The sequence below is a fragment of the Lupinus angustifolius genome, chromosome LG01 (assembly GCF_001865875.1).
Source record: "Lupinus angustifolius cultivar Tanjil chromosome LG01, LupAngTanjil_v1.0, whole genome shotgun sequence".
Taxonomy (NCBI): Eukaryota; Viridiplantae; Streptophyta; class Magnoliopsida; order Fabales; family Fabaceae; genus Lupinus; species Lupinus angustifolius.
Window position 1 is genome coordinate 20,559,185 of NC_032009.1, and position 22,307 is coordinate 20,581,491.

The 22,307-nt window shown below is 36.6% G+C and overlaps 4 protein-coding genes across 5 annotated transcripts; 2 read left to right on the plus strand and 2 right to left on the minus strand.

Annotated features, from left to right (window-relative positions):
• LOC109353280 (ATPase 11, plasma membrane-type-like) lies at positions 1,802-7,962 on the plus strand. Its single transcript, XM_019595489.1, has 21 exons — positions 1,802-1,982; positions 2,090-2,209; positions 2,305-2,403; positions 2,930-3,067; positions 3,178-3,312; positions 3,452-3,631; positions 3,726-3,932; positions 4,015-4,134; positions 4,220-4,339; positions 4,483-4,605; positions 4,692-4,796; positions 4,883-5,027; positions 5,297-5,461; positions 5,597-5,835; positions 6,028-6,060; positions 6,167-6,248; positions 6,363-6,523; positions 6,718-6,903; positions 6,981-7,163; positions 7,250-7,425; positions 7,672-7,962. Exons 1-21 carry the CDS (start codon positions 1,929-1,931, stop codon positions 7,766-7,768), a joined length of 2,868 nt encoding a protein of 955 aa, XP_019451034.1. The 5' UTR covers positions 1,802-1,928; the 3' UTR covers positions 7,769-7,962.
• Positions 9,280-13,810, plus strand: LOC109353333 (LRR receptor-like serine/threonine-protein kinase FEI 1). 2 transcript variants are annotated; one of them, XM_019595566.1, is made up of 13 exons: positions 9,280-9,658; positions 9,956-10,091; positions 10,196-10,267; positions 10,372-10,443; positions 10,529-10,600; positions 10,763-10,834; positions 10,919-10,990; positions 11,146-11,252; positions 11,378-11,560; positions 11,661-11,993; positions 12,359-12,607; positions 13,109-13,242; positions 13,357-13,810. In XM_019595566.1, exons 1-13 carry the CDS (start codon positions 9,571-9,573, stop codon positions 13,579-13,581), a joined length of 1,815 nt encoding a protein of 604 aa, XP_019451111.1. In that variant the 5' UTR covers positions 9,280-9,570; the 3' UTR covers positions 13,582-13,810. The 2 variants fall into 2 exon arrangements, with proteins under 2 accessions (XP_019451111.1, XP_019451119.1); XM_019595574.1 differs by having other exon boundaries at positions 9,290-9,658; positions 11,378-11,551; positions 13,357-13,803.
• On the minus strand, positions 15,415-18,666 carry LOC109353326 (protein QUIRKY). Its single transcript, XM_019595553.1, has one exon. It carries the CDS (start codon positions 18,601-18,603, stop codon positions 15,457-15,459), a length of 3,147 nt encoding a protein of 1,048 aa, XP_019451098.1. The 5' UTR covers positions 18,604-18,666; the 3' UTR covers positions 15,415-15,456.
• LOC109359928 (inactive protein RESTRICTED TEV MOVEMENT 2-like) lies at positions 21,689-22,266 on the minus strand. Its single transcript, XM_019604650.1, has one exon. It carries the CDS (start codon positions 22,264-22,266, stop codon positions 21,715-21,717), a length of 552 nt encoding a protein of 183 aa, XP_019460195.1. The 3' UTR covers positions 21,689-21,714.

Here is a 22,307-nt window from a genome sequence, read left to right on the forward strand (position 1 = left end):
TATATAATTTAACATGCTAGAAAGATGTGTGGTGAGGTTCATTTAACAATTTTTTAGTGTTTGTAGAGGAAATTTAGTTACCTGACTTTGGCCATAATAAGAAATAATAAGTATCAATTTTTGTTGTTAGAAATTTAGAAAATTGATTGGAACTTGTAAGCTCTAATTTAATACTAATGCAATAAGCTTTGGATTTTGTAGCCCTCTATATTATTTTGTTTTTATCAACCAATTAATCAACTACTTTTAGTTTTATTAGGCAACTTTTTATGAGTTAGTGAATATATATTTAACATTTAGCTGATCTTGCAGCTAATTATGGCAAACGTAGAAAAATATACACAGGACCCAAATTAAAGATGAATACTCTATTTTTGTTGAATAATGAATGACATTTATTGTTAAAGAAAGAATAAAAGGCGTGTGAAACAAGAGAGGGTACCGAATATGTGTTACGGCACCGTACGGGAAAGTACGTTCTTGAGTGGTGTGGGGCTAACACATGTGATGTGATTGGTGGAATTTGGGTTGCCCACTTTCTTCTTACATGTGTCTTTGGTATTTACGTAATATCGTTTTATGTCACTTCATGTACTATGAGATATAATTGGTCAGAAAAATATTTAATAATTATAATTTTATTTTAAATAATTTTTTAACTAATCAGAAATAATAGTATATAGAGTGATACAAAAAATGTGATAACAGATGTGCTATCGTGTTTGGAACCCTCCCTCCTTTCATTGATATCTCCCATGCCCTCTGAATTAAAAAAAGAAAAATGATAGATTATTATGTATTCATATCTATATGTTATGATATTTTATTTATTAATAATTAAATAATATATTTTAATTTCCTTTTTCGAACTCATAAAAAAAGGTATGCCTAAATATTATACTCAATCTACTATATGAAAAATATTTTACCACAATCAGAATATCTCTAACTTTCAATCACTTAGACATAACATTAGTGTCTCATATTCTTTTGAGTACTATCAATAGTATTTCATCATATTTTTGAATAAAAAAGTATTTCACTATCAGAAATCGAACCTCGATATTAAGATTCAGTTGGATCTTACAATTAGTATATGATATACTATCGATCAAATGCTATTCTAAATAAATATGTTATTTTTATTTTTGGTATTAATTAAATTATTAGTATGTATTTAAAAGCATGAACTAATACCTATATAGTAAAAGCATTTAAAAGCATATAATATAAAGAAAACATTAACTTTTATTATCTCTTTGTAAAAGCATTTGTTCTGACGCAATAGTAGTAATAATAATATAATAATAATAACCGGTAAAAGGGGAGAGAAAGGGAGAAAGAGAAGAGAGAGAAAAGGTGAAGGGAAAAGATAATTAAAAGTAGTGAGTGTTACTGAATGAGTCTATAATTGTATGTGAACATGGTTGAATATGCATTGGTAGAAGCTAAAGGGCAATTCTTTGCAATTTTGAATTATTCCATTGAAGGAGAGTGGTTGTTGTAGTTAATGTTTTTCTAACATCTTTTGGATTGAACCAGAATCTTCTCGTCAAAACTTGTCTTCATATTCTGAGCCAATCAAATATATAAATGTTAGTTTATATTTTTTATTTTATTTTCAAATATACGAATTTTTTTTATTAGACTAAAACACAATATAATACAAAATATGGAATAACTGATCCCGATTCAATAGATGGAAGCTTTTGGGGTCACAATTAGGTTGTCATTCCTACCCATAACCACACCACACAACCTTTGTCTTTTGTTTTTTTCTCACTCATTTTTCTCATATTTTTATTTTATTTTTTTACTTGTTGTTGGTGCACTCAACTAACACACACACACACTAACACTAAGTCTTCATTTCTGAACGCTTTTATAGTGAGAGAAAGTTGGTGTAGAGAGAGAAGCTGAGGAAGAAGATGGGGGACAAGTCTGAAGTTTTGGATGCTGTGTTGAAGGAAGCTGTGGATTTGGTAATAATAGATCTGAATCAACCACTTTAACATGGTTCCTTGTTATGCATTCCTTGGTTTTTTTTTTGTTTCATTGATGAGTTTGTTTTTTGTTTTGGTGAATGCAGGAAAACATACCCATTGAGGAGGTTTTTGAGAATCTAAGATGTAGCAAAGAAGGTCTTACTAATCAAGCTGCTGAGGAGAGATTGGTCATTTTTGGACACAACAAGCTTGAGGAGAAAAAGGTACTATCCTTTTTCTTTTTCATTGTTCATTAAGTCCCATTTTTTTATGTAAAAAATGAAACTTTATGTTGAATTATGTTCTGGGTGATGTTCAGGAGAGGAAATTTTTGAAGTTCTTGGGATTTATGTGGAATCCTCTCTCATGGGTTATGGAGGCAGCTGCTATAATGGCTATTGCACTTGCAAATGGAGGGGTGAGTAAAAATAGTATACACTCAACTTTTGTGAGTTCTTAACATTTTATTGGCAGTGAATGTGTGTATCATATACGGATACGTGTGTACGTAGACACACATTTTTTCTAAAATATAGGATACGATACATTCATGGATCAAATAGTATAGAATACATAAAATATGACTAAATTAGTGTAAATCAAAATATTAAAAATGGAAAATATAATGGAAATTATAAATCATTGTCTTCCAAAATTTCAAGTACCAAAACTAGAAACTATAGTAGAATAATTAATAAAATTGATAAAGCGTATCCTATTTATCATATTTTTTGTTGAAAATATATCAGATACGCATCTTCATCTTCATTTTATTTTATTTTTTAATTTTTGGATACTCTAGGGATAGTATCCTTCACGAATCTGAGCGTATCCGTGTCGGATACGTGTCCGGCACCAACACGTGAGGGTGTTCAACGTATCCGTGCTTCAGAGTGTGTATTTGTTGTTCATTATTTGGATTTGCTTCTTAATTCGGTGTGCAGGGGAAGCCTCCCGACTGGCAAGACTTTGTGGGTATCATTACCTTGCTTATTATCAATTCAACTATCAGTTTCATAGAGGAGAATAATGCCGGTAATGCAGCAGCAGCTCTCATGGCTCGTCTCGCTCCAAAAGCAAAGGTATCAGTTTCAGTGTCTTTTTGTCTCACTACTGTGTGGGTTCTCTGAGCTTAAAAGGAATTTTATTTGTAGTTGTGGTTTCATTTATTATGGCCAATGTGTTTGTAAAGGTTCTTCGAGATGGTAGGTGGAATGAGCAAGACGCTGCGGAACTGGTCCCTGGTGACATAATCAGCATCAAACTTGGAGATATTGTACCAGCAGATGCCCGTCTTCTTGAAGGGGATCCTTTGAAAATTGATCAGGTGGGTTCTCAGGAAATTTTTGTTTTCCTATATCTATCATTTAAAAAAGTTGCTATTTTAATCCATTACATGCTAATTGTTCATTATTTCATTTACACCCTTTCCCTTTCCCTTCCTTTCCTTTCTTTGTGCTTTTCAGTCGGCACTTACAGGTGAGTCCCTGCCAGTGACGAAGAGCCCCGGTGACGGGGTGTACTCTGGCTCTACCTGCAAACAAGGTGAGATTGAAGCTATAGTCATTGCTACCGGTGTTCACACCTTCTTTGGGAAAGCTGCTCACCTCGTTGATACCACCAATCAAGTTGGTCACTTTCAAAAGGTAACACGTGACAACACAGTTTTTCACCGTCTAAATTTATATTCATAACTCAGAATTACATATTTGATTTGTTCTACTTTCTTTTCTCCTTTAGGTCTTGACTGCAATCGGAAACTTCTGCATATGTTCAATTGCCGTGGGAATGGTTATTGAGATTATTGTTATGTATCCTATCCAAGATAGAAAATATCGTCCTGGAATTGATAACCTGCTTGTGCTTCTTATCGGAGGAATTCCAATTGCCATGCCTACAGTTCTCTCTGTGACCATGGCTATTGGTTCACATAGGCTATCTCAGCAGGTCAGTTAGGATCTTTCAGTCGAGTATATTGAGTGGAATTCTGCAAGTAAGAACTAATTGTTATAATGTCTACACTCTGCAGGGTGCTATCACAAAGAGGATGACGGCTATTGAAGAAATGGCGGGCATGGATGTGCTTTGCAGTGATAAGACTGGGACTCTAACATTAAATAAGCTGACTGTTGATAAAAATCTTGTTGAGGTTGGACGACGAATGGTGTTATTTCTGGTTATCTCTCTCTCTTTCATATGCACTTGTTCTAATTATTTTTATTTTAACCGTTAAGGTTTTTGCAAAAGGAGTGGACGCAGATACTGTTGTATTGATGGCAGCTAGAGCTTCGAGACTCGAGAATCAAGATGCAATAGATACTGCCATAGTTGGGATGCTGGCTGATCCAAAGGAGGTTAGCCATTAATCTATTATTCAATGAGATTCTTCTTATGACGTATTTGTTAGCTCCAAGCCTGCAACTATACTATGCTCATCCACATAAATTTGTCTATATTCAAGTTCATATGGTTTTTTTTCCTTTCTGGCTTATCAAAGGCACGTGCTGGTATACAAGAAGTACATTTTCTTCCTTTCAATCCAACTGATAAGCGGACAGCATTGACTTATACTGACAGTGATGGTAGAATGCATAGAGTAAGCAAAGGTGCACCAGAGCAGGTAAATTAATAAAATCATTTACGTAATATTATGTTAAATCTTTTGGTCTCACCTGTTTTCATTGTGATTTGTACCATGATTGTTAGATCCTAAATCTTGCCCACAATAAGGTCGACATTGAACGCAGAGTTCACGCAGTGATAGATAAGTTTGCAGAGCGTGGTTTACGATCTCTTGCTGTAGCATACCAGGTAATTTTTTTATTGCCTGGTAATTTGGTGAATAACCTACGTTTAAAGCTGGTAACGATTAAATAGACTTTCTCGATTTTATACAGGAAGTTCCAGATAGAAGGAAAGAGAGTGCTGGGGGCCCATGGCTGTTTACTGGTCTTCTTCCTCTGTTTGATCCACCTAGGCATGATAGTGCAGAAACAATACGTAGGGCACTAAACCTCGGAGTAAATGTCAAAATGATCACAGGTCTGTTACATATAGTGAACACTTTGACTTGCTTGTAGAGAGAAAAGAATCTGTTTTTCAACATAACCAATAATTTGATGAATGTTTTACATCACCCGTTTGAACAATTGAGCCTAACTCCACCCTTAAAGCTAGCTCATAGGGGGAGGATCGTCCAAGTTATTATAAATGGCTCTTGGCTCATATTCTCATGTCTCATCCGATGTGGATTTTGATACTTTACAACCCCCGTATACTTCTAATTTTATTTGTCTCCCTTTTCTTATCAGGGGATCAACTAGCTATTGGAAAGGAAACAGGCCGTCGCTTGGGAATGGGTACCAACATGTATCCTTCTTCTGCTTTACTTGGGCAGGATAAGGATGAATCTATTGCTTCCTTACCTGTTGATGAACTAATAGAAAAAGCTGATGGGTTCGCTGGTGTTTTTCCGGGTATGTATATTGTCATTGTAATTTCTTGTTTGTTCATTTTTTGGCTTGTATTAAATGGAAGATGAATTATTAGTTCTTTTAATTCAGTATTTAATAATTCTTTGCTCATGTTTGTTGGTTTATATATTTGGCTAGAGCACAAGTATGAGATTGTCAAGCGCTTACAAGCTAGGAAACATATATGTGGAATGACGGGTGATGGAGTGAATGATGCACCTGCACTAAAAAAGGCAGACATTGGTATAGCTGTTGCAGATGCTACTGATGCTGCTCGTAGTGCATCTGATATTGTTTTAACAGAGCCTGGCCTTAGCGTGATTATAAGTGCTGTTTTGACAAGCCGAGCTATCTTCCAGAGAATGAAAAATTATACAGTGAGCAATTGAACTTCTGTTAAATTTCTCAACATTTTTTTCTATTCTACCCTCAAATAACCCATTTCATTAATTTTAATACTCCATCATATTAATTTTTCGGAAATAGTAGTTTGTCCAGGCTATCTGAATGAGGGGTAGTGTGAGTGCTTATTTGTACCATCATTGACTAATGTGCTTGCTTTTATGCAGATTTATGCTGTCTCAATTACAATTCGTATTGTTGTAAGTGAATTATTTCACAACGCTAGAATCTATTTTTTGTTGACAACATAATTAGTAGATCAGTCTAATATTCTTACTATATTTGACATGTTTGACATGCTTACAGCTTGGTTTCATGTTGCTGGCTCTCATATGGAAGTTTGACTTTCCACCTTTTATGGTGCTTATCATCGCCATCCTAAACGATGGTTTGTTATTTCTTTTTTTGTCATTGTTACCGGTGCTTGTTGCCTGCAGCACTTTTCTTTGCAATCCGGAATCCTGAGTTTTATTGGCAACTTATGATTTCCTTGAAACTGTAGGTACCATTATGACAATATCAAAAGATCGGGTAAAACCATCACCACTCCCAGATAGCTGGAAGCTGGCAGAGATCTTTACTACCGGTGTTGTGCTTGGAAGTTACTTAGCAATGATGACAGTCATATTCTTTTGGGCAGCTTACAAAACAGATTTCTTCCCTGTAAGTCTTCTTTTTAAGTCGTCTTAATTAATCAATGCTTCACTCTTCATTGATGCTATACTAAGACTCATTGACTGTTATGTTCTACTGTTACCTAATTAATTATGTCAATCTGTATACCACTCATGGATTCTGTCTGTTACTTTTCGTTGTTCTGAGTAGCCATTGATTTATCTTGCTTTCTGTGATTTCAGCGAGTGTTTGGGGTCTCGAGTCTTGAAAAAACTGCCCATGATGATTTCCGAAAACTTGCCTCAGCAATTTATCTTCAAGTGAGCACAATTAGTCAGGCTCTTATATTTGTAACCCGGTCTCGAGGTTGGTCATATGTTGAACGTCCTGGTTTATTGCTGGTGTTTGCTTTTCTTGTTGCTCAGCTGGTAAGCCACATAACCATATATTCCATTTGAATTATTTTCCGTAGCTTCAAGTTTGTTGATTAATTTTCTGTGTGCAGATTGCCACTTTGATAGCGGTATATGCAAATTGGAGCTTTGCCGCTATCGAAGGAATAGGTTGGGGCTGGGCTGGTGTAATATGGTTATATAACATAGTATTCTACATCCCACTTGATATCATTAAGTTTATGATTCGCTACACTTTAAGTGGGAGAGCTTGGGATCTTGTCATTGAGCAAAGGGTAAGTGGAGTTTGTTTTGTTGAATTAATTAGTCCTAGGAAGGTTTTAATTTTTGCTCTCTGCCTATGCATTTCGTTTTTACGTAGATTGCATTCACAAGGCAAAAGGACTTCGGAAAGGAACAAAGGGAACTTCAATGGGCACATGCACAAAGAACACTGCATGGATTACAACCACCTGACAGCAAGTTCACTGAGCGCACACATGTCAGCGAACTCAATCAAATGGCCGAAGAAGCTAAAAGGAGAGCCGAAATCGCAAGGTATACAGATTCGCTGAATCATTTGCTTTTAATTCATACGTTAAGTTGGCGATAGTCATTAAAACGATGCACTTGTAACCATCAGTCCCTTAACGCAAACATACAAGTGAAAGGTGTTTAGTGATGAATTCATTTTTCCACTAACTTGGTTTGGGTTGCCATATAGTTACTAACTGATTACTATTATTATCACTAATAATTCTCATTGGGAACGAGAATCCGAAATACTCATCTCTATGTGTGCAGGTTGAGAGAACTTCATACACTCAAGGGTCATGTAGAGTCCGTCGTGAGACTGAAGGGGCTTGACATCGACACGATTCAGCAATCATACACAGTCTGAAGATGCTTATATGTTTGCTTATTGTAAAGGGTTGCATTCTGATGTTGCTTAGAAGAATATAATGTAATCATTACACTTCAAAATTTAATATCCTTTTACCTGTGCCATATGTTTTGACTTTGAGCACTCAAAGATATGCATTTGTCAGGTTTATAATGCATCTTGTTACCTAATATAATGTAGTAGTTACTCCAAAATTTTATGATGTCTGGAACATAGAGGCATCCATCTTTGTATTATATGCTTTGTGGTATTATCAAGGGTATCTCCTTACCTTTTGGTGAGGAACTAATTACTTTCGGGGTTCGTGGCTGCCCATCTCAACAAATGTCGCTTCTAGGAATCGAGTTTTCAACTTTAGAGATCCAATGAGATTTTATATCACTAGACCAATGTCTTGTTGGTCATTTGACTTGTTTTTTAATATACTGGTGAGCTAAATGCTATGGTAAAATCACTGAATTTATTGATACTAAATGTTAAGTGATAAAGTATGAAAGAAGTATCTATTCTTGTACTAAAGTCTTTTAAGACTTAGACCATGTCCTTAAGACTTTAGTCCACATTGGTAGGACTCTTAAAATATTTGATATATAAATATGTAATAATGTACCAAAAGGAGAGTGAAATGTTTAAAGTACTAGTGTTGAAAATGAATGATCTTAGGTTTAGTTAGCATCTGCCTAAGACTCTTCTAGAGGTGTGGGTTGTTGGGACAAATAAGGTGTATTCCAGCCACATAGCAGTGGCAACACCAAACATAATTCCAAGATTTTCGGGTACAAATCTGATGTCCCACACTTAGTTTCATGTGCCATAACGTTATGTTTGGTTGGAAAAATAATATTTAAATTAAAATTTAATTTGTAAGTATTTTTCTGACCATTCATAGCATATGACACACGAAGTGATACTGATTATGATCATGAGACAACAAATGTGCTTCTACAATTCTCTTGTTCTACTAAGAAAATACTAGTACATACAGTATTATTGTATTATTCACTATTTCAATATTTATGTTTAATTATTATTAACTATTAAAGTAATACAATTAATAAATAATATATTAATTATGTATAAATCTTTATATTAAAATATTCGCAGAAGTCCAGCCATGAATTAAAGTACCCCTCCCTATGCTTCCTCAAAAATCTGATAACATGATAATGATATCGTATACATTACGCGCTTCTCCCATTTACACAGTTGCTGACATGGCCCTTTCCTATTGGCTAATAATCTTACACGCCTTAGCCAGAGAGTGGTCCTAAAAGGTTCTTTTTTTGAATTTCCCACTGTCCAACCTACAATCGCTACTTCTCACTGCTCCACTTTTCATATATCAGATACCCGTTTTCAAAAAACTTGTCTTTTTTCACTCTTCTTCATAAAAATATCACTATTATTTATTATTTATTGAGTAAGATGCAAGCACTCTCCATGCAATATAATTATTAGTTCAAACATCAAAGTTAAAATAATCATGCTAACACTTTAGTTTTGTTGGGTTTTCTGTCTACTTTGTCATCACTTACCCAAAACCCTATACACATGTTTGTATCACTCCATGCGCCAGAAAAATACTTAATAATCAAATTTTAACTTAAAAAATACTTTTTCTTACCGATCACAAACAAACTCATAATACATGGAGTGATGTAAATTATGAGAGAATATGTGATCCCAAAACCCCACTCTACCCACTAGAATCATCACTTTTTCACTCTCTCTCTCCAATAACCTCAGTGACTGCTTCATTCCAAGTTCAAACTTCACTAAGCACCACCCTTTAGGCTTCAATGGAAATGGGTACTGTTGCATGCGTTATCTTTCTGATTTTCACTACAGTTTTCTGCTCTGATTCCTGTTTTGCTCTCACCCAAGATGGTAACAACTATGAACCCCTTTTCTTGTTATTTATTTTAAATCCCCTTACATGCTTAAGTGTTTGGTACTTTGGTTTCTAATCTGTGTAAATGAGTTAGGGGTTAAAAATGTTGTGCTGAGTTTTTTTTGAACTTTATAGTATTTGGGAGATTAGTTGCATTCTGGGTAGGTCTCAAAATTTCACCTTTTTCAGTATTTCACTCCCCTTTATGGGAATCAAATATTGCATAAACCCTTCTACATTATAAATGTGTGTTCAAAGTTGTAAACTTTAAAAGGTTTTCATTGATGTGTTAGGTGTGACATTGTTGGAAATCAAAAGCACTTTGAATGACACTAAGAATGTTCTCAGCAACTGGCAAGAGTTGGATGAATCTCCATGTACATGGACTGGTATCACTTGTCATCCTGGCGAACAACGAGTTCGCGAAATGTACGAAAAATTCATATGCTTAATGCTCTGCATTTGAATACTTCTTTACCAAATTTTCAGCAAAGTATTACACTTATGACTCATGTTTGTCTTGTGCTATTCAGAAATTTGCCATATATGCAGCTTGGAGGAATTATCTCTCCAAGTATTGGCAATCTCAGTAGACTTCAGAGACTGTAAGTAGATAGAACTAGAACTAATTCCTTCAGCATTACTTAACTTGCTAACATCTATGATTTCTTTCATTCTTATTATATTTCAATGGCTTGCAATGAAACAGGGCACTTCATCAGAATGGCTTGCATGGAATTATTCCCAATGAAATCACCAATTGTTCTGAGCTAAGAGCGCTGTAAGCGAAATGATTAACAGAACATTAGAATTTTTCTTTTGTATCATGGTCAATGGCTGACATGTTTTATCTAAATCTATTGAAGGTATTTGAGGGCTAATTATTTCCAAGGAGGTATACCATCTAATATTGGAAAACTTCCATTTTTAAATATACTGTAAGTACCCCTCTCTTGTTTTCTTCCCATTGTTTTTGTCATATTTCTTCTATTATGTTTTGAATTGATTTCTAGCTTTCTTGTGGAATTATATGATCTTAGGTTTCAGTTAAACTCTTGACATTGGTTTTTGATTTGTACTGATACAAAGTTTAAATACAGGGATTTATCAAGCAACTTATTAAAAGGTGCTATACCTTCCACTATTGGTGGTCTATCACATTTGCAAGTTCTGTAAGTTAATTTAGTTTACAGCTCTGTGGTATAAGAATATTGATTACCTTAATTTTCAGTTTATGATGATCTTTATTGTCTTAGGAACTTGTCTACCAACTTTTTCTCTGGTGAAATTCCTGACATTGGAGTACTTAGCACCTTCGGGAACAACTCGTATGTAATCTTCCCTGACATTTGCATACTTAGTACCTCGGCTTTTCCTGTTATGATTATCAGTTCCTGTTATTTCGCTTGGAGGATCAAGCTGGTTGCATTTTCTGTTTTTACTACTATGTATAAATATTTATAAATTCACTGCATGTGGGTAGGTTTATTGGCAATTCAGGTCTTTGCGGGCGGCAAGTTCAAAAGCCCTGTCGGACATCACTTGGTTTCCCTGTGGTGCTACCACATGCCGAAAGTGATGAAGCTGTAGGCAAGTCAGATCCTAGAATTTATTTCCTAAATACTATGTCACTTACTAGATTTATGAGCCATTTACATATTGAGCAATGATGGTTCGAATTTGTATTATAACAATAAGGAGTCAATTACATGCAGTCCCTACCAAAAGATCTTCACATTACATGAAGGGGGTGATAATTGGTGCAATGTTATTGATGGGTCTTGCACTTGTCGTAATCCTTTCATTCCTCTGGATTCGTTTGTTGTCGAAGAAGGAAAGAGCTGTCAGGAAATACACAGAAGTCAAAAAACAAGTCGATCCAGAAGCAAGTAAGAAGGGTAGTGTTTCAAAAATCTCAATCTTATTGAGCTAAGGACAGAGGAAAAAAAGAAGGCAATCTCAATTTTTTTTGTAAATGCTAACCTGATCTTATAACAGGTGCTAAACTTATTACCTTCCATGGTGATATGCCATACACATCATCTGAGATCATAGAGAAGTTGGAGTCTCTTGATGAAGAGGATATAGTAGGATCAGGAGGGTTTGGTACTGTTTACCGAATGGTGATGAATGATTGCGGTACCTTTGCTGTTAAGCGGATTGACAGAAGTCGTAAAGGGTGTGATCAAGTATTTGAAAGGGAGCTAGAGATCTTGGGAAGCATTAACCACATAAATTTGGTTAACCTGCGTGGTTATTGCAGGCTCCCGACTTCAAGGCTCCTCATCTATGATTATTTGGCCATGGGAAGCTTAGATGATCTCTTGCATGGTATGATTCATTTTTTATGCACTGTTTACTCTTGTCTATAACTGTTGGTTGGGAAGACATCTGATAAAGGATAAATTTTGTGGACAATTGTACAATAATGCAAAATAGATAATTTCGGGGGACCATGGGTTGTCGTTACATACTCTTCAAATCAGTAAACATAATTGTTTGGCAAGTACACGCCGAGCATAACAATTATAAGTAACATAATTGTTTGAGTTGCTGTATCATTTATCAATATTCCCAAACATGGAAGAAAATGACCTGTGTGATTCACCCAATAGCTTCTACAAATTTAAGTATTTTAACTTTTTTTTTTGGAAAATGACCTGCATTCTCTTATTTTGCATCAATCCTTTTTTCAGAAAATACTGAACAAGTACTGAATTGGAGTGATCGCTTAAAGATAGCCCTCGGTTCTTCTCGGGGTTTGGCATATTTGCACCATGAGTGCTGTCCCATAATTGTGCACCGGGACATAAAATCTAGCAATATTCTCCTTGATGAAAACATGGAGTCTCATATTTCTGATTTTGGTCTTGCAAAGCTTTTGGTTGATGAAGATGCCCATGTTACCACAGTAGTTGCTGGCACATTTGGCTATTTGGCACCAGGTATGTGTTTACTAGTTCTAGAAACCGGCAGCTGACCTTGTTACCTATCTCTAGGGCATAAAATTTTACCACATCACATTCAAACTTTATCCTGTCTTGGTAAATTAATTTCCTAGCTATAAATGTGAAGGTATATAGTCATGTTAAAGCTTAATGTGAATTAATATTAACATAATATTACGTTTAGAACAATGAAAACGGCATTAGATCCAGCTCTTGGAAATTTCGGGTGACACAGCACCTGCCAAAGGGGGGTTGCAGTAAGATGTGTAGTACTTTTGTTTGAACTTTTTTACATTTGGTGATGTTTCAATGAATTAATTTCCTACTTACAGATGCATAGATAAATAAGCATGTCAAAAATATCTAAAATACATTTTGTAGTATTATAACAATGAAATCAAAATTCTGACACTAGTTAAATATCTCCATTTTTTGAAGTGATTTGTACATAGATCGGTAAAGAACTGCATGATCAATGGTTTATTTTTTGTCAACCAGAGTATCTGCAAAGTGGAAGAGCCACTGAGAAGTCCGATGTATATAGCTTCGGAGTCCTACTGCTAGAACTTATAACCGGAAAGAGGCCTACAGATCCTTCCTTTGTGAAGAGAGGTTTAAATGTTGTTGGTTGGGTAAGCTATAACTCTTTGAATGCATCTCTTTATGAAGTATTAACCTATGGATTATTTTACTCTGGCTGGTGTTTCTAAAGATATGATAGTAAATGTTTGAATATTTAATTGCAGATGAACACATTAGTGAAAGAAAACAGATTGGAAGAAGTGGTAGACAAAAGGTGCAAAGATTTAGATGCTGGAAGTCTAGAAGTAATACTAGAGGTAGCAGCAAGATGCACCGATGCAAATGCCGATGATCGTCCAACAATGAATCAGGTCTTACAAATCCTTGAACAAGAGGTCATGTCTCCTTGCCCTAGTGAATTTTATGAGTCACATTCAGATCACTCTTAAATGACTCTCAAGTATTCAAGTTTGATGCTAGTGCTACTCCATACATAATGGATAGTTTTGCCACTTCCTAACAATGTTGGTGCCACTTTTTGTTGTGCATTATAAATATGACAAATGTGCAACAAGCCATTGTTGTTATGGTCCCATTGTGCTGCTGCTGAACATTGCTATGGTTTGTACTCCGAAATCGAACATTTTAATCAAGATATTTGATGTGTGGATTACTCTTTGTCGATCGCAAAATCGAATCGTTAATTCCGAGCAATAATGTTAAGATTGAATAGGCTTTATGCATACCTTATTATGCCGCGCCATGCCGTCATCCACGATAATCATACCGAAGTGAAAATAGTAATCAGAATTGAGGCAGTTGATCAGCACTGAAGTGAAAATAGAAATCAGAATTGTTCTCATATTTATTTCCACCATAATGCTAAACTGTTTGTCTTGCTCACTCCAACAATCATACACAATGGATGCAAAACTTGTTCAATTCAAAATCGGACCACTTTTTCTGCCACTATTCCCTATCATCTTCATCATTATAATAATGATAACTATGATACCGTCAATATGAAATTGCTACTCATTCAATGATCCTAAACCCTATTTCTCCTTTTCGATTTCATTCGTGGAAGTGGAGTGACACAAGGATTGAATTACATTTCAAAATCTTGAGCTTAAGCCTCGTCTATTAAAATAATCATTATAGTTATGTTACTACATTACAACACGGGGATGTAGCTCAGATGGTAAAGCGCTTGCTTAGCATGCGAAAGGTATGGGGATCGATTTTACACTCTTATTTGATTGCATTGTTGAAACAAAATTTTATGAAAAGTTGTTTAAAGTCTCTATTCACCCAATTTACCCCTCTTGATCCCCTTAAGCAAGAACCCGGGTTCGAGTCTTGTGGATGGAAAAAATGTCCGTTGGGAGAGTTAGCCTCACGTACCTGTGGATGTTCCCGGCTCGGACAAACCAAATTTTTTTTTACCCCTCTTGAGTGATGATGGTCGCAATTTCAGGCTTTAGTAAGTCAATAATTTCTGAATGTCATGTCTCAAACTACAGAGCAGAACTAGAGTTTGAATTTTCTGATCCACTTCAGTTACTATGCTCGCTAGCACTCCTTTTTGAAGTGTCCCATTCTATGCGGCCATTGAAGATAACTTTCCAGGGATAGTAGTAGTTTTTTCAAATGGTCCCTACCCTAAGAAAAAAGGTCCCATTTTATAAGCCAAACTTCCAAGATAGGTTGAATATAATAATAAGACAGATAAACCAAAATTACGAGCGAGCTAATTGGGATCACATTCACATACGAATAAGACAGAAACCAAACAAATAGTATAGTGAAGAGGTGCATTGTTAATGCAATGTATTTATTAAAAAGGAGGAACATCGTTTAAGGAGCCAAAAATGGGAATTGTACATTAAAAACATACGTCCAAGATTTTGAAAAGGATATTTTATTTTCCAATGCATTTTTCCACATTTCACTCTCCTAATCTCATGTAATAAAATTCAGGTTTGTTGTTGTTTAGTGTTGTATTAGCCTTCTGAAGAGTTAAAGATATGTTCAGGTATAAAAGTCTCCCCACGACCCAAAGTTTCTCCCATATGTTGTTGTCTCCTTCATGTTTCTACCTTTCTCTTATTTCGAGTTTTCATTGAACAGTACCATGCCACAGTCAATGGATTTGATTACAGCCAAAAAATAAAGTGTTGATTACAACTAGCAACTTTCCCACCCCTTTTCACTCAGGCCATGCCAACTTTTTCAACCCATTCACTCTTTCCCAAATATTAAAATAACATTTTCAATATCTCTAATTAATAAAAATCAAATGTTTGAATTTGAATGTTGCACTACTACATCAAACGATCAGACAAACTAGGAAGCCGTCGGAAAAAGTTCAAGCTTGCCGGAGGCATTGGGTCCCTGAACATTGGGTGGCGGAGGTAGTAAAAACCCAAAGCCACTGCCACCATTTTTGGTGGCACCGAATACAAAATTATAGTGATAGCAAGGCACACTCCTATAAACAATTTAGTAGCTCTTGGGTCCCTCCAACTCACCAATGCTTGAACCCTCTCACCTTGTGTTGCAAAATCACCCAACACAGTTTGAACCCTTGCAGCCAACATCCTTAACCTATCGTACCGAACCCGAATCACATCCAGTGGCCTTGAACTTGGCATTGTATCAAACTCCTCATCGAGCTCATCCGCTTCAACTGTTTCAGCCTGTGACAACCGTATATCCATTCCGGCTGGTATCTTCGGTCTGAACCGGTAATACCATATCCCAATCATAACAACGTATAAAAACCCGGTTGGGACAATTAAATCAGGATACCAAACAAGCACCAAATATAAAATATGAAATAGCACTGTTGTTAACGGTTTCTTCCATCTTTTCATGTCATTTAACCACCTTGCAAGACCAACAGCCCAACCTAGAACTCCAACTATTCTAAACCAATTAGCCTTGCTCTTCCTCATGCTCCAAGCGTGTGAATCCGCATCCAACATGTAACAAACTACCTCATGCCCCAATGGTGGTTCTGATCTCCCCAACCACTGCGCCACCATCTTCGTGGCAGAGCCACGGAGAGCCTCCTGCTGAGCAACACCTAATGGCCTTAGATAGTGCATTCTGGGAAGCAATGGCTGCCCGTAAACAGCACACGTATCGGGCAGCAACGACGGGCATGCAAATCTGACTGCTAATTCAATTTCCCCCATTTTCTTCAACCCGCTTCTCATTAACACAAGCAAGGGATACGAATTGGTATAGACCCTGTTACTCTCCAGCGTAGATACGCGTATGCGTACCTTCCCGATACGGCAATCTGGTTTCTCATCTGCCACATCAGCGAACATTCTCCAGTTGTCAAATACACCAATGGTTAAGACGGTACATGGGTCGTAAACCTGCCATGTGTACTGTTCGTTCCAGCGTGGGTCGAAGGAATTGGTTACAGTGCGGGTCCTGACCCACTTTTTACCATACTTGGCAACACAGTAAGCATCGGTGGAGCCTTTACCACCGGATTTTGATTTCATTGGGAGGAGGCCACGCGCGCCCAAGATTCCAAGTTCTAAAATACCAACCGGCGGTTTCCAAAGCTGTTTGGCGGTGGGACGGAAATCACTGCACACGTGTGCCGCTTCATCAAGCACGTGATACCCACCTTCTAAACAGAGTCTCAGGTGGACTCGCCCGCAGTAAGAGTCTCCCCCTTCTAAAGTGAACCATTTGGCAGGCACGTGGCGTTCGTCTATTCGTTGTTCAATTGAGCCCAGTGGAATCACGATGTGGCCTATGAGCACCGCTTCCTTGCTCGTGCGATCTTCTACTAACAGAATGATGGAATCTTCTAGAGGCTCCCCTGCCACGAAGAGAAGGTCTTCGTTCCAGTGAAACGAAAGACTGTGTTGGTTCATGGACCCTCGCCTTGTTCTGTTTGATTGGAAACCTAACTGCACCTTCACTCGAATCTCTGGCGCCGTCAAAGGAGGCAAATTCGGAGCAATGTTGAGGTCTTGTGCTTCAATTACTGTCACACGGAGGTACCATAACTTCGGAGACTGGTACACCTTGGAGCGAGTGTGTGCCACATACGGTGCATCGGAACTCCATGCTTCTGGGAATGCATCATCGGATTGTGTACCAATCCAAACAGAGAGCTGAATGTCACCGGAAACCCTACCGGGAATGTTATCAGCGGCGCCTCCTTCAAGTCGGTACCATTGCGGAGCCAAGGGGCTATCAGGAGGGTCTCTTACAGGGACATCAGAAAGATCAAAACAAACTCCGCCGAGAAACTGTTCCGTCGGAGCATCCCAAACTGAAAGTTCCAGCGTGGCAGCGGTGGATGAATCTGCCTTGTTGAAACCTAAGGCAAATACCTGGTTCCATTCTGGGGAATCGTTGGGCCTGTAACTCGCGGGCTTTGATCTCACCAGATCATTCGTCGTTCTAACTTTCACGTAAGGACTATCATTTGGAGAAAGCCCACGGGCCTTCACGATTCTCACGAAAAGATACTGCATCGGTTCAACTAAATCATAAGGGTGAACCCTCTCCGATTCAACTCCGACGTTTTTTCCGGCAATAACTTTAGGAGAGTAATCACCGTTAGGTTTTTTCAAAACCCTAACCCTCTCCCCTCTACTCGCCTGCATCCTCCTCATCTCCGGTGGATAATACTGCATCTCCGACGGCATTGGATTATCACCACCGCTCATCTCCGGCATAGGCTGATCCTGATGAACACGAACAACCGGTGGCGGCGATTGTTCAACAACCACACCACGTGGCGATTGAGGTTGTTGTAGTGGTGGTCCTTGTCCTTGTGGAACTTGAACCTCATAAACTCTTCCTTCTTCAATCGGTATTCTCTTATCATTCTCTTCAACTTGCTGCTGCTGTTGTTGTTGCTGTTGCTGCTGTCGTAGCTGTTGTTGTAGCTGTTGTTGTGACGGCGACTCCTCCGGTGGCGGCGGTTGTGGCGGTTGTCGCTTATCTTCATCATGATCATCATCATCATCTTCAACCAAAAACTCATCATAGTAACAAATCTTCAAACCAATCTCACCCCTTATCCAACTAAACACACTCTTCTTCTCAAGAGTGAAATAAACAAGACCTTCTTCACCTCTTCTACAAAACTGAGTTCCGTACAGTTTAACTCTCCCTAAGAATTGATTCTTACGCGCACTTCCGTTACCGAATTTCTTATCATTCAACACTTCAATCTCAAGCTCCTCATATTCCATATTATCAGGATCAGAAACAATGAACTCAAGAGACTCGTTCCAAACCGGGTTCAGATCCTTGAACCGAGTTGTGGTTCTCTTTCTCTGTCCGTCAAACTCAGCCATAACGTAAGGGCTTGAACTTCCTTGACCATCTTTCGGTAGAAGGTTGCGTGCATCAACAACTTCCACCGCTAGCTTTCTCACACTTCGTGGCGCTTGATGATGATGCTGATGCTGAAACGGCGTCGTCATGGTTTCATTTTGAAAACTGGAATGTGAGGTTTCTTTTGTTATGTATGACAGAGTTTTTTTGGCTTTGTGAAATTGTTACAGTGTTTTAAACTTGTTATTCTTTACAATTTACATAATCACACACAACCTGCATTTTCTAATACAAAAATTCCCACATATATCAAAAAGTGATTATTGATAAGAGTTTAAAATATATATATCGAAAGTGTGAAGTTTTTTATACTTTTGGTACATCATTTACTATTGATTTGTATTACTTTTGTTTGAAAGTCATTATTGACCAACATATTAATGGTGGAGATTTGTGGACAGGTAAAAAAAAACACTTATATTTGTCAGTGTATACATATTAAATCTTTTAATAATTAGTTTATAAGGGATATATGTCAATAAGTATTGATCGAATGGTGTAAGATCTTACTAGTTTTTTAACATAATCAAAATGTTAAATATTCAATTCTTAGTAATGATATTTGTTGGAATGAGAGTCACGTATCCCATTAAGGATTAGTTTCTTATCTAAAAGTGTGAGATGATAGTTGGTAGTATTGAAAAAAACAATGAATACAATTTAAAAAAAACTTTGCATTTCTTATTATTTTGTCTTTGGTTAGTTTGTTGTGGGATGATAACAGTGGACAAATTAGATTCCATTCCATGCTTTGTCCAAGGTTTTCTTTCAACCTTTTTCAATTCCCTCCACTACTAGGATTCCTTATCTACCCCACCATTATTTTATTTACTTATAACAATGTCCTTTCTTTACAGAATAAATAAAGGTTAATTTGGTTATATGCCTGTATTGTATGATTCAATTTTCAGAATTTCTATTCCTAAAGTCTCTCTTCAACTAGTAATTCACAAAAAAGTCCTCATAATTTCTATATCTGGGTTTAAGGCATTAATGGCCAAATACTAATGTGGACTATTAGTTTTTTACACTTTAGTTTAAATCACATATTTGCACTATTTATTGATTTAATACAAGAGAAGTTATCACATTATAAATGGTAATTAACAATCAAATATTATATCTTACAAATAGATATATTATTGGGTTAGAGCATCTTCATCTATGAACACACTTTTTGTCCTTATGTATCATTTTATTATTGTTTATGCTTCCTAATAACTTATCAAACTTTATTAAATACATTCTTCATCCATAAACTTCATTCTTCATTCTAAAAAACATTGCTTGTTTGATCATGGCTATGAATATGAGGAATGAAAGTTAGGCTTAGGCACAACGTATCAAATTGCGGACTCCATCACGTAATCTAACTGCAATATTGTGGTTGTGGCAATCGCATCATACCACAATTGCGGTATGATACCGATTCACATTGATGCGACGGTGCTGCAATGTAAACGCGTCAGACCACATTTGGACCGTATCAGGCCGCATCGATGTCAAAAATATATTTTTACTTACAGAATAATTCATACTGCAACAACCGCCACAATGACCACAATCGCAATAACAGCAACCATGACCGCAATCACGACTGCATCTGCAATTTAATTAGACATATAAAAAGAAAGAGTGAGCATGAAGGCACATGATTCCGGGTCCTAACCGTGGGGTATTCCTTTTTGTCAAAAAAGCATCTATGTTTTGAATAAAGTTTGAAGACAAAGCATAACCTTTAACCTCACTTTTGGTTCATTGATTCTTTCCCTTGTCACCTTTGCTTTTCTATTTCAACCATTCTCTATTGGTTTTACACTTAAGTGTTTCAGAAGCTCCTACATGTATCATTCCATTATATCCTAATTGTGTTCTACAAGTTCTTCCATTTTCAGAATTTTGCATCTACCCCTTCATATATTATACTATTCACACTCTTCATCAGCATCTATATTTGAATATGAATTTTTATAATGTAGGTTATACATTAATAACACATGTTTTAGAAGCAAAAATAGTAACATGAATGCACTGAAGTTCTGCAACAAAAGTTTCTCTTTATTAAGCTTGGGAAGGTAAACTTTATTTTGTTCTGTTCTATAAACACTCACAAGTTAGGACTTAGGACCATTACCTTAGGTCACAAGTCACAACTTAAGGCGCATATGCTAAAGAAGCTTCTCTTTTCGGCATCTACATCCTGTGAAGTGTTGTGTTCTTTTGAAAATTGGGGGACTACTTGTGGAATCTGATCCTAAAGTAAATTTTGATAAGATTCTTTTCAGATTCAGCATAATTTGGATCAAGGTAATGGATGAGGTCAGTGAAGAGCACTGTGGTTTAAAGAATCATATGCAAAGGTGTCGAAAAAGAAGAGTTGATTTCATCTGTTTTATACCTTTATTTCATAAAGCTTCAAATTCCATCAAAGGGTAGAAGCCAGAAATAACATTGTTGTGTAGATGCTAGAGAGAAGAACTAAGCTTTTGAGAAATAAGGAACTTGGAAGCAGATTCTTTAGGAACATGACCTTATTATGGCTGTATCTTGTTTAACGATGTCTTTATAATGCATCTGCTGCATAAAATATGTTTTTTTCACTTTTTGATTCTCCTTTTTACTGATATTGTTCCATTTTCTTGAATCAATCCTATAACTTTGATTTAAAATCCTTCCATAGATTGATCCAAAGCAAATCATGGCATGTCGGATCATATCATTTACTTAGTCCAAGGCCGAGGATGCCGACTGAGACTTTAAATACATTATTGTTTACATCAGAACTGGAACTTGACTATGATGTTTGTCGTTGATGGTAGTAAAATTATATGGTCTTTTGCAATAACAGCTAAAGCAAATTTATATAGAACTTTCATTTCTAACATCCATAGTTCTATGCGAATCGATTGTGAATACTTCTTGAGTCGCTTATGACATGTAGTAGCAAACTTGCTATGAAGTCAGATTATGAGCAATTACAATGGAGATGTAGTATACTAAGGTATTCGAACGAAATCTATCCCGATAAAGGATTATAACATGCCGAATCAAATTATGTTTGTAGATATTAAGATTGGAATAAAAAGGACGATGATAAAGCAGATATATCGATTATTAGTGTTCGAATGTGTACATGATACTTCATTCTGCATATACATTACATAAAGGTAACTATGGTCCTGATCAAAGGACTTGTTCACTTATGGTGCTGATGAAAATTGAAACTTGTGAGATACTAAAATCCCTAAGGAAAAAGCTATAACAGCTGTTATAACAATTCCTTTGTTTTTTCTCAGAACTTCCACTGCATTTCTTAACATGGGATCTTGCTCCCACTTCCTTATCAATTGTTCAGAAAATTCTCCAATGTCTGCATTTTCATTTCTTGGTACCTCATTCTCTCTTTGGTTATCATCTTGACTTGGATCTCTCACCTTGTTACCAGCATTAAGTTCCTGATTTTCATTTTCTTCTGCTCTTTCAACATTGCCATTCGGAATTTCCTGAATCTCGCTTTCTTTGGTTTCTCTTGCAATTTGCTTGGGGGCAGTCACATAAAGGATTCCAGCATCAAATTTTCCGGCTATCTTATCGGCATCAGAATCCTCTGGCACCGGAAAGATCAGCTGAAAATGAACACTTTTCCAGTCATTTACTTTCCTATCTCCTCTTACAATTATACTGCCAGAGCTATCAACCTGAAGGTTCACCTCTTCCTTCCTGAAATCTGAAGCAAGAACAAAAAAAATCATGAGTTATTCTTGTTCCTTGTGAAAGTAACTAAATGGTTTTT

What these genes read in the sequence shown, in the direction of transcription:
- LOC109353333 (XM_019595566.1), top strand. Translation starts at nt 9,571, where the DNA reads ATGGAAATGGGTACTGTTGCATGCGTTATCTTTCTGATTTTCACTACA. An exon ending in AGCACCTTCGGGAACAACTC is followed by an intron (nt 10,991 to 11,145) that starts GTATGTAATCTT and finishes GCATGTGGGTAG; the next exon opens with GTTTATTGGCAATTCAGGTC. An exon ending in ATTTGGCTATTTGGCACCAG is followed by an intron (nt 12,608 to 13,108) that starts GTATGTGTTTAC and finishes TTTGTCAACCAG; the next exon opens with AGTATCTGCAAAGTGGAAGA.
- LOC109353280 (XM_019595489.1), top strand. Translation starts at nt 1,929, where the DNA reads ATGGGGGACAAGTCTGAAGTTTTGGATGCTGTGTTGAAGGAAGCTGTG. An exon ending in AAGTTGGTCACTTTCAAAAG is followed by an intron (nt 3,632 to 3,725) that starts GTAACACGTGAC and finishes TTTCTCCTTTAG; the next exon opens with GTCTTGACTGCAATCGGAAA. An exon ending in TTGATAAAAATCTTGTTGAG is followed by an intron (nt 4,135 to 4,219) that starts GTTGGACGACGA and finishes TTAACCGTTAAG; the next exon opens with GTTTTTGCAAAAGGAGTGGA.
- LOC109353326 (XM_019595553.1), bottom strand. Translation starts at nt 18,603, where the DNA reads ATGACGACGCCGTTTCAGCATCAGCATCATCATCAAGCGCCACGAAGT.
- LOC109359928 (XM_019604650.1), bottom strand. Translation starts at nt 22,266, where the DNA reads ATGATTTTTTTTGTTCTTGCTTCAGATTTCAGGAAGGAAGAGGTGAAC.